Here is a 15,113-nt window from a genome sequence, read left to right as displayed (position 1 = left end):
TCTTAAGTAAAAACGAAACGTCACAATAAATTCAATTTTACAATTTTTGGTCTATTTCTATGACTCTAATTAAACATTTATGTGGGGCAATAATTTTTATTACACGAATTTGATTTCCGCTCGGCAAGTCTCTCGCTACAAATGATAAATTGTAGTTCAGTGTTAGCAGTTTCACATGAAACCAATGATAACAGCATTTAGAAATATGCAGTCCCCTTTCACAGTCAATAATTAATTTTTAAGTAATTATATGACATATCTTAACAAAAATTTCATACCTACACAATGATAATACTGCTTAGTCGATGACAAATCGGCAACTAGAGATTGATGTTAAACTTTGACAATCGTAAATTGACGGCTACATACAAACGTAACCTTTGCGCAATTGAGTTTATAATTCTAGACACAACTAATGGGTTCCCAAGGTGCGAGAGGAACGATCCTTTCTTATTTAAATCAATTGAATATCATTATTATAAAACAATTAATAAATATATGTCATGTGAACTCTCACACAATACCTATAGGGGGAATATATTCCAATCATTTAAAGATTCCCGTTTACACTGATACGTTTTCGTTTGAAAACGCACACATTTTGATGCGTTTAGGCCTTCCGTCTGGTAGATGGGCATATGGAAATCTTAAGGAAATCATGGAATTTCTCATGCTTCAAGAATATATAATTGTTTGTAGTTAAATCTTAAATTGTTCCGTTATACAACGCCATGATGGCTTTACACCAAGGACAGATAGCTGTTCAACGATAATACGTTCTATATGGGCCTTCCAATGCACAATTCGAGCAAGACATCGGTCTTCGAATGCAAACCTTATCATAATACACCCGCAAAGAGCGTCACAGGCAATCAGGCTGGTCGCTCAACACATGCCGAGCATGCATAAATTACTATTTTACATCAGGCTACGATTTGCAATCATCGTATTCAAGCGATTTAATGCGTACAGCCGAATACGCTACAAAAACGGTTGTGTCGATGCAAATTGATCGATGCGTTTCGGTCTTGTAAAAACGCATACAAGCGAAAACGCACTAATGTAGACTGGGCCTTAGTTGTGATGCTTGCCTTAATATACACGTACATATACACAGAATGTTGACAAATTTAATTTAAGAAGCCTGTCACAAAGAAGGGGCCAGAGAGCAGAAAAGCACATGAACAGATCCTGTATTTACGACGCTGACTTTGGCCTGACAATTTGCTTTCCTATGGAAAGAGAAGAATATACACGGTTTTCTGCAGTCTCTGAAGAACAGTTGTTTTCTCGAGATGTTTCTTTATATGAATAAAAATACTAAGTATGCAATGGTAAGAAACTCTAATGACATTCTCACTTGTTACTTTTGTAAATTCAAATTCTTTCCTTCATTCGACACCTCCTCCAAGCTATAACTAAAAATTATGACTATAAGTTACGATCGCAAGGGAAGAGCTGCTTAGGCCCCCTTGTCACCAAAAATTGCTAGGTATAGCTAAGTGGTTTCGTGTTCAAGCATGTATTGCAATTTAGCTTTGATTTACTGTTAAGTATTGCTCTAAGATATGTTACATTGTAAACAGTAGCAGTGTTAAGTGTTATCTACCTTTGTTGATAAACGGATACACTATCTTCCTATGCACCATGTGTCCACGATATCTTCCTATGAAGCATATTTAATCATAGCACTGTAATAATTCAACCAATCATAAATCAATCATCTCATGTGTATAGATACAACATATTATTCCATTAAACACTTGAACACTTCTTCCTCTTCTCGTGTGAGTCTCGGTGTATGAGAATAATTATAATGTCTACGATTGCAAACTTAACATTTACTTTGAGACAGGTCTGCTAGTGGTTAATGTTAATTTGCGTGATATGAATGATAGATTGATAGTCATGGAAATTTATACATACGTCGTGTCCTTTTCACTTTAAGCATTGTGTGGACAAGGTTTATTTTAACGTTTATTGATCCAAATTTGTCGAAATGTCACCAAACGTTTGGCGGCTCGCCTTATTTTGAGCGTTCTTTCTATGTAACAACAAGCTACACTCGATTGTGTTATGGATGCATGAGTACTCCTCAGCTTGGAAGATACAGCGCTCGAAAAGCCGACGGTCAACTTCCGGCATAAATATATCTATTTTACAAAACTTATAAATAAATTCGTAGCCATTTTCGATAAAAACAATTTTTTTGAAATAATAATTACATTAAAAAAAATTTATCGTTAAAAAATTTTTCATACTTTCTTTACTCAACAATTGTTTATCAAGAAATTGTCTTACAACAATTTAACAAGGTTAAATAGTTGGAATGTTATTATACAAAAAAGAATGATAGCATAATGCTATAACCAACAACTACAAACAATAACGACCTTATCTAACAACATTTGAGAAAACTAACCTTCCACTCCTCTTCCTTGTAAACGAGACAAGTCTACTTAAAAGCAGAGAGCCTTATACGCTACAAGTCCCGGGCTTGTGACCGGTATAGCAGAGTTAAAATGTGAAAGGTTTATCATAGAGTTAAGCTGTAGACCAGCTATAGCTGACTTTCACTAGTGTGTTTTGTCAGAAAATTGTGAAAATTTAGTTTTGCCGAAATTTTTCACGATTGAATTTGAAAATGCGTTATACCGATAAACATAATGCATAATGAAGTCGCAAATGTAAATCTTTCATTGAGGACGCTTGTTCCTGGTCTTTCTGTCCGAGTTGGTATTTCATCCATTAGACAGTTAGTAGACCTACAGACATAGCTATTCTATAAAAAAAACACTTAAGTGTCAGTATAATGAATGATCAAGAAGAGAAAATAAATATATTGAAAAGAACAAAACTTTAATAGCTGATTTTCAAGTGTTGTCTTGGTCAGTCTGCATGACCCAGGTTACTTCGTCAGTCTCTTGCTTTCATCGAATTGTTCTTATGTGTATCGTAGAAATTTATTCTCATATTTTTCATCAGAAATTTAATGAACCCTATTTGCAACTATTGTGTTTTAATTTTTCGTTGTTAACGTAAAAAGTAGAGAGTGAAAGCCAGCTATTTGATCTCCGCAAGTGACCTTGATTGACAAATGAAAATTGACAGGTCTAGTCATAAATATCCAGCTGTTTCTTTTAAATTTGAATTTTTTCATTAAGGTTCAAATTATAAAAATAGACCATCAGGATCCTTACTAACTATCTCACGAACTCTTGCAAGTTAATATTAACACTAATCTACTCAACTTACAAACCACAAGACATGGATCGTGTTTTTCCACTCGCCTGTTTTCCATCTTCGTAGAAGATAGTCCGTTTATAGCCCAATCACGCCGACGTTAATGTTCATACGCACATATGCCGAAAGCAATGTTTATTTAATATATTCATACTTTTCCATACACGAAGAAACCAGCATCTATAACCAATAAAGTAGCTACATATGAAATTTCATTTCGATAGATAACAATTTACAATGTACTCACATGAAAACTTCCAACAAAGGAAAAGGAATCACTTCAATACCCAAGTTGAATGATCACACAAAGAATGCTTAGTGCAGAGCTGATCTTCTGTGAGTGTCAGCTGACCACCTTTAGTTGGGCTCATATAACAATGGGGCCCATCATCATTATATGCACAAACAACTGCCATCAACAAAGAATCCAAACTACAGATAAACATTCTTGGCCATGAATCACAATGACACATGAATAATGACAAACTATAGTAAAAGTAATTGAAGTGATTGACACAGGTGGTAAAGAGAATTTCACAACTCCGTGTATGTACAGTCTACAACATAAATCCGATATACATGGCTTGAGAGTGAGTAAATTGCAATAGGTTTCCTTTTTGACTCTCCAAATGAAGAAACATTAAACTATGTCGCAAGATTGGCTTTATTTATTTGAGTTTGAATGATACAACAAGAACTTTCAAACAATCAAAGGCTTAAACATCATGGTCAAAGCATTTTACAGTAAAAGCTTTCATATTATAAAGCCTGCACCAACAATAGTTAATCTTTCCATGGTAACTCATATACTTCGTCAGTAAACAGATAGAATTTACCTTTCTTTCTGCAACGTTAAAATGAACTAATTTTCCAATGAAGTAAAAACACGCGAATTTAAATATGTCAGTAATATTTCTTTAATTGACGTCATGACTAAAATATTTTATTGTGATTGGCTCCTTAGGAGTAGGTCACCTTTCACAGAAACAACGACTAATCCTTCAACCATTTAAACAAAAAAAAATCATTATAATCTTCAGATTTATTTGCATTTTAATGTCGTAATGCTAAATAACGATGATATGATGGGATAGGATAAGACCCCGTTTACACTATACCGGATAAATATCGTAGCAGGTTAAATTTTCTTTGTATTGAAAGGCAGTGAAATTGTTCAACGTCAGAAACACAACCAAATAGACTAAATCTATAAACTTAACGAGCTTTTACTCCAAACAGTTACTCCTTTAAAGGGAACGAAGATGTCGTGATGAGCGAATCCGGTATAGTGTAGATGAAGCCTAAGATTCTTGAGACGATAAATTTTGAAACTAGACTTTAGTTCTGTCCAAAATTCATTGAATCTTGTAGTCATGTCGTGCAAGGCATGAGGTTAGAAGAGGGTTTAAAGGCGTTCTGTTTACCCTGAGGTTTCCCAAGAACTAAAAATATTATAGAGAGTCAGAAATTTGAGCAAAAGGCAATTACGGCTCTTGTTCATTGCAAGCCTACACCACAATCTGAGAAAACTACACCTATGCACTCAACCTCAGAGTGCGTTAGAGAAAGATGGAAAATGTAGTGTATTCCTGCTGTTCATTACATATACTCAGTAATGACTAATGTGCAATGAAGAAACAAACCAAAATTCAGTAGCATCAATCATCATCATATATTTTCGCGCCAAGGGGCGATCCATGCTCGGGCTGGAAGTTTGGAAGTGTTGCGCGTGTTGTAGCAATCAGTCGAAATCAGGGACGGCACGTGAAGCCTTGCTACTTGTCCCCAGTAGCATCAATAAAAACTATTGAGACTTTCACAAGAACAATGGAGATAAATCAGTAAGCAAATAATCATTTATCGTCAGAATAGTCACTTACATTTGTAGTTTCCAGCCATAGGATCTCTTTTCGTGCATACATAATATCGAAGCAAATACATGTGAAATACATTTCAAAATGGTTTTTCTCGCTTAAATTTCATTTGCAGCTGCTATCAACATTTCGGACTAATAAAATTCATCTGTATATAATTTACCAGTGGCTTTCAATTGTAAAGATATGGTGCGGTATGTCCATTGAAACTCACTTGACTTGGTTTCTCCTCTCCACGTGGTAACATATCAATCTTATTATCTCACAAATATCGGCAAAGGCCTCTTGCTGTTGATCGGATTGTGCCCAAATTATTGCCTATTACGAAGTAGTGTTGCAAACATTAACCAATCGTTTCCTTTCTTCTTTTGTACTTCAGTAATATGAACGCATTTTCAACTGCATTTTTCTATGTTTTCGAAAAGTTTCTTCAAATTCGAAGATTCCAATTCTTGTTCAATTATATTCATAGATGTTGACAGTCTTGATTTTTATCAACTTGTTCAAATACATGAGCAATCAAATGAGACGTATTTTGGTAACCAGAAGAAAACAAACGATACTTTTCATTGGTGATAGTTGAAGGCAACAACTTTGTTTTGCATTGCAAAATTGCAAATGTTTATACTTGTCGTCTATATGTATAGTCTTGTTCCATATCATTCGAACAACATCTGCTTTCCATGACGCCTCGCGGTTCAAATGTGCATGCAAAACTTGAAGTGAAGAAAAAACTTTATGCATGGGGATATATACGTCACTGTATCTTTTTGTTCCACATGATTGTTTTAACATTCATTGTTCCACATCAACAAATTATGAGATGTTTAAGCCTGGTTCACAGGAGTAAAATAAGCAAGAATGTCAACACTTTTGTTTGTATTGCTCTAGATGTTTACAAAGACAAACATATTGGGGTTTCTTTTGTCTTTTGTTCTTCTCTTAGCTTATGCTGGAATTTTTTTGGCAAATCGAAACGATTCAACACTTATTATCAGATAAATCTTCTCAAGAAATTTCACAATATTCTGATCTAATAACTTCTCAAAACATTTGAAATTGAAACAACCAATTTTCCCTAATTGGAGAACTACAACAGGAGTGACGTCCCTCAGACTTTTACTAAACCTACCTTGGTTTGCGGGACATTTAATCACTAAGGCCTGTTTCAAATGTCGCATTTACATGAGCCTAGTGCATTTAAAACAAAAGATAATGAGGAATTTTATAAAATATTGTAAAATGCGACGTTTGAAACGGGCCTAATATAGCACAGAAAGCGTGCGTTTACCAAAATAGGCTTACAACATTGCTACACACGTATCTTTGAAATATACAACATCGAATTAGGATCATACTTGAGACAAAATATTTCAATCCATACTTTACTTGTGGGACGTAGCTATGTTTTGTTTTTTGTTGAAGCAGTCGGCAGTTTTGTTTAAAATGAAGGATTATATCTGCGATGAATTTACAAAATATAAAATTATCATTTGGACTAAAAAACAGAAAGCAATTGACAACATTAAATTTTGTGAATTGCAAAAGCAATTGTTAACATGAAACTAAATACATGTGTATTTTTTCTAATTTTTGAAACCAAACAATACACTTTACTTCACTTTCCAAATCTTGTGCATTTTAAAAACACTTTATATCCATGGACATATGCCGACATACTATTTTATCTAAAACAAAACTCAAATCATTCAATTGTTTTTTTTGTCATACAGGTATAAGATACTTTCATATCAAGTAAATCGAAAAAAGCATAGTTTTTTGTCATTATTTACGTTTGAGGATTGACAACAATATGAAAACCTCACGAAAACATACCTTCAATAATTTTTAGAAAATAAAAACGTTGCCATTGGGAAATCTTAATTACTTCATTTAATGTGATATGACTCCTTATACAAAATTTCGAGTAAGTGAAAACTACCTTAAAATGATATTTTTAGTGAGTGAGGATACAGTCCAATTTTTGCAGTGAAATACCCTGATAAAAGATTTTGGATTGTTTCAACTTCTACTGAATACCGTCTATAAGTCGGATATAATGACAGTTGTTATATTTTAAAAAACAATACGCGTACACGCAAGATGTATACAAATGAGTTGAATCAAATTTTGGAAATTATGAAATGCCATTATTTTCAACATTTGTCGTCAACTTTCGTATTTCCAGATCGTATGGTCACCAACACAATCGTCAACATCTTCTGAATTCATTCGACTATGTTGTCTCTTTAATTCCTCCAAACGAGATTTATTCAGAGTTGTTTCGTTCTCTTGCTTCTTAAATAAAATCAACTTATCATGATTTAAGGCCATACTGAAATTCCGTCTATATTGTTACTTACTTTCTTTAAAAGACGTCGCCTAAACTGGACTATTGTATCTCGTGAAGATCTCTCGCTTTCGTTACATACTAGTTGAATAAATGAAACTATTTATTTACTAATAATAATAACAATAGTTACTATATTTGTGTAAATCTCTGATCATTTATTGACTTTTCAAAAAAAGATGCAATGGTGTCACACATTTTGAAATGATGCAGAAATGGATCATTCGATTGATCATCGAATACTGATCATGAAATATTGTAACATTTTTATTGCAGTTGAACAATAAAAATTTGAGAATCAATCATTGGAAAAAAAGGATTATGGATCACACAGGCCTATAATAAGAAATGCATACCCATTGTTACTGCGTATGAAACTCTTTGAATAAGAACATTTTACTTTTTTTTTCTCAAGGAAAACGGGATTCATTAAGTTTTTGCAGTGTTATAGCGAAAACAATGCAAGCTTAACATTTCGCCAAATACATAGAGATTGTAACAAATAAAATATTCATAAGAATAAATGATAAATAGAAAAGAATACACATTTTACCTTGACTTGCATCAATACTCTTGCTTGGTTTACCGTTTTCTTCCAAGCTTGCCATAACTTTTTTCTGAAAAATAGCATTCTGCATTTGCAGCTCTTTAACCATTTCAATCAAGGCCAACGTGTCGTCTTCTTTTCCCATTTGTTCCGAGTTTTCGTCAACTTGATCAGTGGAAAAATCGGGACCATAAAATATGATTCCCCAAAGCTTACGAGAGAAGCTATCTTTCCGGTTGGGCCATTCATCCAAAGGATCAACGAACGATATTCTTCTTCTCGTAAAAAACGTGTACCTCTTCCTTTCCATATCAATAATCATTTTAGCCTAAAGTAACATTAAATAAATTTACGCACACATTTCGTATTCTAGTTTATACTTCTATTGGTGTAAAGACTGTTCTAGTTCTCTGTTGTTCATTCATCACTACCTACACTGACACACGTTATCTTTGTTTATATTTTAGGTAATTTAAAGGCTCTTCACATTATCCGAATCTTCACTCATCAATACCTGCACTGACATACGTTGTGTTAGTTTATATCACAGAAGTTGAAGACTGTTCCGTTTCTCAGTTGTTCATTCACTACTATCTACACTGACACAAGTTGTCCCGAGGCTTCCATTTTGTAGCTTTGTATTTATGTCCTTACCGTCTGAATGTGTTTCTGCAGCTTTGCGCGTTGCATGATGCTACTAGTATCATCAATAGAAAGGGCGAGCATAAGGTTGATGATAATGATAGCCATGAGAACAATGAAAATAATAAGAAGTGTCATCTGTAGCGGGTAAAATGTGTTGTACTCATTTCGATCACCGAGAAATCTTTCTTTAAAATTAAACTCTCCCATCGTCATTGTTGCTGTAGTTAAGATGGACACGCTAAACCTCCGAAACTCCTCTCTATCATTCATTATCACAGTAAAAGCTGCTCCAAACGCGACGATGAAAAAAATCAAAAGTCCCAAGACCTAAATAAGAAACGTTGACGACATCAAACCTTGATCATTTTATTCATTCATCATCTTACACGAATATAAAGAAGTGTCATCTGTAGCGGGTGCTGTACAAAGTAATTTCTCTTCACAAACATGTAGCACATGGACCACATGCATCATGTGGTCATCTAAACGAACCTTGATTAATGTGAAAAAGATTTTTTTCATCATCAGAATAATGATTCCATAGGAGGCAAACCTTCTTAGATACATAACAAGATTTATCCAAACACAAAACAAGGCTATAGAACAGGCTTTCCATTGAAAACTTGTCTTTACAGAGATATTGTCGTTACTTGGTACAGCAAAGATGAATGTTGTTACGTAAAGGACCCATTCTAAAACGTTGACATCGTCCAGAAAATAATTCGTCCTGCGTAGCAAAATCTAAACATTCAAGAAACATGCTAAACCAGGGGGCTTCTTTGGCTCATACTGTAATTCATATTGTAATACTTATACTGTAATTCCAATGCTTATATTCTAATCAGTAGAAATTAACGTGATCAGCTTGCAAATTTTGTCCAGCTATGCATAAACAGCTGTGTGATCTTACTGAAAAAACATTAGATTTCTTAAGAAATGAACGATGCTTATACTCCAAAATTTACATAGCAGGGGGTCGGTTGCACGAAGCTTGGAGAGCGTTATCCATTGAATAGGAAAATTTTCGAACTTGTAAAAAAAGTGTCAGTGTTTTCATTACGACGAAGAAATTTTGTAATCTTACAAAGCAATGTTTTATTTCAGTGATTACAAAGTTCAAATCTTGTCTTTTTCTTTTTAACGTGTTTTTTTATAAGTTTAAAAAAATTTGCTATCTAATAGATAACGCTGTCCAGGCTTCGTGCAACCGAACCTTTGCATATAGTCTATACACCACTGTTCGTACACACCAAATGAATAAGTTATTTATAAAAAGTAACAGCATAATTTTGTGGGATAATCTGTTTTAAAAAATTTAAATATATATGCAAGAATAAAAAAAATTGAGCAAAATATAAGCATGCTAGATAGACTTGAATACTTACCTGACCTATTTCAATCAAAATTTGAATGCTAGCAGATAGAAGACAGAACACAGTCGCAACCTTAACATTGATCGATGCATGTGGTATTTCTATAGAGAATAATTTCAATTCATATCAAACAGCGATCGTAAATTGTAATTTGAATGCGGGAAGAGATGGTTGGAAGTACATAATAAGTCATACCATAAGACTTCGTTGAATTATTTGGAATAATCGTCGCTTTGTATGAAGGAATACCAAAAGCATACACGTTAAGAGAAACAAGAAAAAAAGAAAAGAGTTAATCCGGCTGAATACATTTTCCACCCGAACTCCATCCATTTTGTTTTAAGGTATTTGCAACAGACAGGATGACGTAAACATTTGTAGCTGTTATGACGTAGCATCGCTTTGATGGCGGTCATCGGTTTAAGTTTCTTTGCTGCTTTTCTTGTTTCTGGTACGTAAAAGCAAAAAAAGCGAAATGCTTTTTCACACGAATACAATAATACATACAACTTGTACACCATACCTAAGGCATCATTTTGTAAACACATAAAATCGTATTCAACTTTATAATCGACACTTTCTGGGTGACCTGTGGATTTTCTGCTGTTACAAAGAGCTTGATAAGCCACTTCAGACATGTTTTTGGAGACCAGCTTTGCCATCGTTCCTTCGGGACCGTTTCTTGTTTCGTTCATTATCTAAAGAGTGAAGATAAATACTGTAAATTCGTGATTACAAAACAAGTCTCCACATTCTATGTGCATCGTATGACGAGTGCCTTTAAGCAGACATAAAAATAAACTTTATGCATTAACCTCTTTCCATCTTTCATGACACATCATCACCATAGCGCTATCTTCATCACCTTTTATAATGGTCCAATCCAAGCAATTAAAAAATTCTCGATCTTTAGTAATGGCTGCTTTGTTGTCCAGTAAATATTTCACCACATCTGCCTTTCCATTACAAGCAGCTTCAAGTAATGCTGTCCGTTGATCTGTATTCTTAAGGTCGATGATAGAAGATTTATGTTCCAGCAATAATTTGATGATATTTAGATGTCCATATTGCGCTGCAATATGCAGGGGAGTGGATATTTTCGAGTCACTAGACAATAAAAAAAGAAGCTTTTGGTTAAATTAAATTTTCCTATGTTGTTCCATCTTTTATCATTTAACCTAGCAAGAAACAAAGCAAAAAATCATTGAAAACTCACCCCAGTACGGTTGCCCCACTATTAAGAAGACAGTTGACGACGTCTGGGTTACAATGTTTCGCTGCTGTATGAATCGGAGCTTGTTTTTTGTCATTGACCTTGTTAATCAAACCAGGTTCATGGCAAAGTATCAATTGCACCACATCGGGCTTTTGGGAAATCACAGCACAATGCAATGGTGACTGATAAGCTTTGGAGAAGACGTTTAGATCTGCACCATGTTCTAGCAAAATTTTCACACTCTATATAAACAAACCTTTTATTTAAGACATAACGTTTTGCGAGAAGAAATTTCAAGGAAGTCAACTCATTTACCTCAATAAGACCTTTATAAGCTGCATCGTGAATGGGAGTATAACCGTCGTCTGCTCTTTTTTCATTTATTAACGAAAGCATAAGATCATTTTTCTAAAAAGTTTAAAGAAGTAATATAGATTAAAAGTAAGAATTTGAGTTAATATCTTAAATTGAATTATAGCTAGCATGTTGAAATAATACCTTCAACAAAATCCTCAATATTTCAGGATGAGCAGTTGCGTTGTGAAGAACGGTTTTATTGCTGTCATCGCGAATAGTGAAATCAGCTTTCAGTTTTAATAATTCTTCAACGACTTCAATGTGACCTTTATCTACTGCTAGGACCAAAGCAGACAAAGAGGTTTTCGTTATTTCATTGAGAAAACCTTTGGACAGTGATCCTATGTACCTCACAACACCGCTGTGATTATTGATCGCAGCTCTAGAATAAAGATAATATAAACTGAAGGATAATAATGCACAATAAGGATAATAGACTTATTGGTGTTTAAAACACTTGGTAAAGTTGATGAATAGGATAAAATAGTCAAGCCATGAAACATACTAGAACAAATCACATACAGTTGTAATGGAGTAAATCCCTCTTTATCCTTTATCATCATTTGTTGTACAACCAAATCTTCCATCATGTCCACAAATAGTGACAAAACCTTATCCATGCCATTATTACAAGCGGCATGAATCAAATAACTGTTGGAATTGATTTCATCTCGCAAACAAGGGAGTATGATACCTCCATCTTGCTGCAGACAAACTTGTACTGTACGCTCATTACCACTGTCCAGAGCAACATGAAGTATATTACGGTAATGACTTCCACCATACTTCTCGCCGAACAACAACTCTTTTACTCCACTTTTGTCTAAAATGGAAATTGGCATTTATTATGAATATAAATAAGTGCACAGGAACGATTATTTCAGATCGTGAGATATAAACGTGTGTCAGTGTAGGTAACGATGAATGAACAAGCTAACTAAAATATAAAATAAAATAACAGGGTCGATATGAATAGGTATGAATGAGCAACATAGAAAACGACAACAGTTTTACCAAAACGTAAAATATAAACTAAGACGACAATGATCAATTACGTAAATAATGAACGAACTACAGAGAACTCGCACAGTCTACTATTTAAAATGTAAACCAAGATAACATGCGTCAGTGCAGACAACGATCAATTAACAGAAAATAAGTGCATGAAATAAATATGTTTTTGCCTGGCTGCAATGGCAATTTCGATTTCATTTCATGAAATTACTTCGTTCTATTAATCTAGTAATATATATGTCAGTATGGAAATTTACGAGATAACCGACTAACTTATTTAAGATAAATAAATCTGATGTATATTCCTCACAGTTAATTTTATTATTTGAAAATAACAAAAGTATCTGCATATGCTACACAAACCACTTTACCATTTTCTAGAAACAGATCGAGCATTTCAGCATGTCCTCTATAAGCGGCGATATACAATGGTGAACTTTCTGTAATATCAACTTTTGTTATATTTCCACCGTGTTCCAGCAAGACCTTGGCGATCTCCACATGATTGAACATTGCTGCAAAATGAAGTGGCGAGCGGCCATTGATGCTTTCAACATGGTTCACGAGATCAACAATGAACTCATATTGCAACAAATGACGAAGAATATCTACAGGATGAAGAAATTTAGCGTTGACGAATGATGACGAAAGCTTGTTTGTTGAGCAACCCATGACAACGAGTTTCAAAAAACGCAAACAGGAAAATATCAAAATGAAGCAAAAAGACCTCATAAGTCAATGCAATCGTGTGACATCAAAGTCGTAACATAGAATAAACTTTAAGAAATAAGAAACGTTTGCTTTTGCTGTTTTGCTTAGGTATTTGCCAAAGCATATTTTATACTTTCACATTTCACAATGCTAAAGATATTTTGATATATCTCTTGCTTTGTAGAGTGCAATGGTATGAAAATCTGTTTGGCAAATATTTACATTTGATAAGTATGGATGTTTAACAGTATTTCATGTCTCACTTTATGTTCCACTTTCATTTTTTAGTTTACCTTCGATTGATCAATAATACACTTTACAAACGAAATCAAAGAAATTTGGTAAATCGAATGATTACTGATAAAACTGTTAAAAGCAAATTAGCTATACTGGGAATAACAATCCGGTTCCGACACCTTCTTTTGCCCCCCCTCGAACACATTCAAACCTTTTAACAAAGATATATTCAAAGTCCACAGTCACGTCACGGCTGCCAGCCTTACCTACGTTACCCATCCTCGTGGCTACATGAAGTACGGTCTCTCCATTCTCAGCAACCACAGATTTGGTGCCTTTTACGTGATTCAACAAGCAAGTAAGAGAATTTCGTGTCCGTGATTCCAAGGCATAAAATATACATGGCTGTCCAGTTTCGTCAGGTTCAGAGAGTAACCTTTGAACTAAATAGAGCGGTTGAATGTTATTAAGTTAGACATGATAAAGCTAGATTGACATATCTCATTCATAAAATACTAACTTTCCTCCCCGGTGCAGGCACTCAATATATCTTTGATCTTAACTTCGTCATCGTAAATTGCTGCAAGTTTTAGTTGATCAGCTTCGGGATTTGTATTATTATTCCCGTTTTGTTCTTCATCTTCAGTGTCTTCCGGATCGATGGATGTCAGTGGTGTTGAGGGAGAATCAAATCCAGCGTTAGTAAAACTGCAGTCCTCGCTTTTGTTGTATCTGAGGTAAGCTTTTCTCTTTTCACCCGGCGTAAACATTTTTCACCGAAAATCGCTGCTTAATCAATGGAAAGTATGGAATTAATGATTCAAAACGGACTGAACGAAAACAAAGGCCTTTCTTCAGAGCATGGAATTAACATTTTGTAAACTCGAGATACGAGCTTTTACACAACAAGACAACAATTTACGATGTTATTTTGAGCTTAATTAAAAGTCATTACGAACAAGTTGTTTCTTGGAGAATACATCTTCTACTACTTTACATTTATTTCACCAAAAAACAACTTATGCATTTTGATTCATTGAACGCAGTTTGAAGTTGAACCAACAATTAAACGGCAGCAAAATTCGTGCATTGATATGTGGATTATAAGGCAGCAGAAGTCGTGCACTGATGTGTGGATTATAAGGCAGCAAAAGTCGTGCACTGATGTGTGGATTATAAGGTAGCAAATGTCATGCATTGATGTGTGGATTATAAGGCAGCAAAGTCGTGCACTGATGTGTGGATTATAAGGCAGCAAAAGTTGATGTGTTGATTATAAGTCAGAAAAAGTCGTGCACTGATGTGTGGATTATAAGGCAGCAAAAGTCGTGCACTGATGTGTGGATTATAAGGTAGCAAAAGTCATGCATTGATGTGTGGAATATAAGATAGCAAAAGTCGTGCATTGATGTGTGGATTATAAGATAGCAAAAGTCGTGCATTGATGTGTGGATTATAAGGCAGCAAATATGGAAGAATAGGGTACTGATCACCAGATAATTGTTTAGTGTGATGATTAATGACAACGTAAAGGTAAGAAAGTTTG

General features: G+C 34.4%; 2 protein-coding genes and 1 long non-coding RNA gene across 3 annotated transcripts in view; all 3 read right to left on the bottom strand.

The window, feature by feature from the left end:
- The window catches only part of LOC124441689 (transient receptor potential cation channel subfamily A member 1-like), a 32,868-nt gene extending 30,119 nt beyond the window's left edge, over positions 1–2,749 (bottom strand). Inside the window, exon 1 of the mRNA XM_046992156.1 lies at positions 2,656–2,749. Coding sequence (XP_046848112.1) covers positions 2,656–2,749 — 94 coding nt within the window. The remainder of the gene's footprint in view (positions 1–2,655) is intronic.
- Positions 2,750–4,274: 1,525 nt separating this feature from the next.
- On the bottom strand, positions 4,275–5,877 carry LOC124442253. Its single transcript, XR_006947193.1, has 2 exons — positions 5,124–5,877; positions 4,275–4,685 (listed from the first exon to the last, which is right to left on the bottom strand). It is a non-coding gene; the product is annotated as an uncharacterized LOC124442253 (long non-coding RNA).
- A 1,114-nt stretch (positions 5,878–6,991) lies between these two features.
- Positions 6,992–14,353, bottom strand: LOC124441688 (transient receptor potential cation channel subfamily A member 1-like). Its single transcript, XM_046992155.1, is given in 17 exon segments — positions 6,992–7,415; positions 7,481–7,548; positions 8,021–8,342; positions 8,669–8,986; positions 9,152–9,400; positions 10,045–10,133; positions 10,230–10,344; positions 10,347–10,480; positions 10,556–10,730; positions 10,848–11,139; positions 11,249–11,490; positions 11,564–11,656; positions 11,747–11,987; positions 12,128–12,428; positions 12,991–13,227; positions 13,834–14,010; positions 14,088–14,353. Coding segments are annotated over 17 exon segments (3,432 nt in total). The 5' UTR covers positions 14,338–14,353; the 3' UTR covers positions 6,992–7,286.
- Between the last annotated feature and the right edge of the window lie 760 nt (positions 14,354–15,113).

The sequence above is a fragment of the Xenia sp. Carnegie-2017 genome, unplaced genomic scaffold, assembly GCF_021976095.1.
Source record: "Xenia sp. Carnegie-2017 unplaced genomic scaffold, XeniaSp_v1 HiC_scaffold_20, whole genome shotgun sequence".
NCBI lineage: Eukaryota > Metazoa > Cnidaria > Anthozoa > Malacalcyonacea > Xeniidae > Xenia > Xenia sp. Carnegie-2017.
Note: the sequence above shows the minus strand (reverse complement) of the source record. Positions and strands in the feature narration are given on the sequence as shown.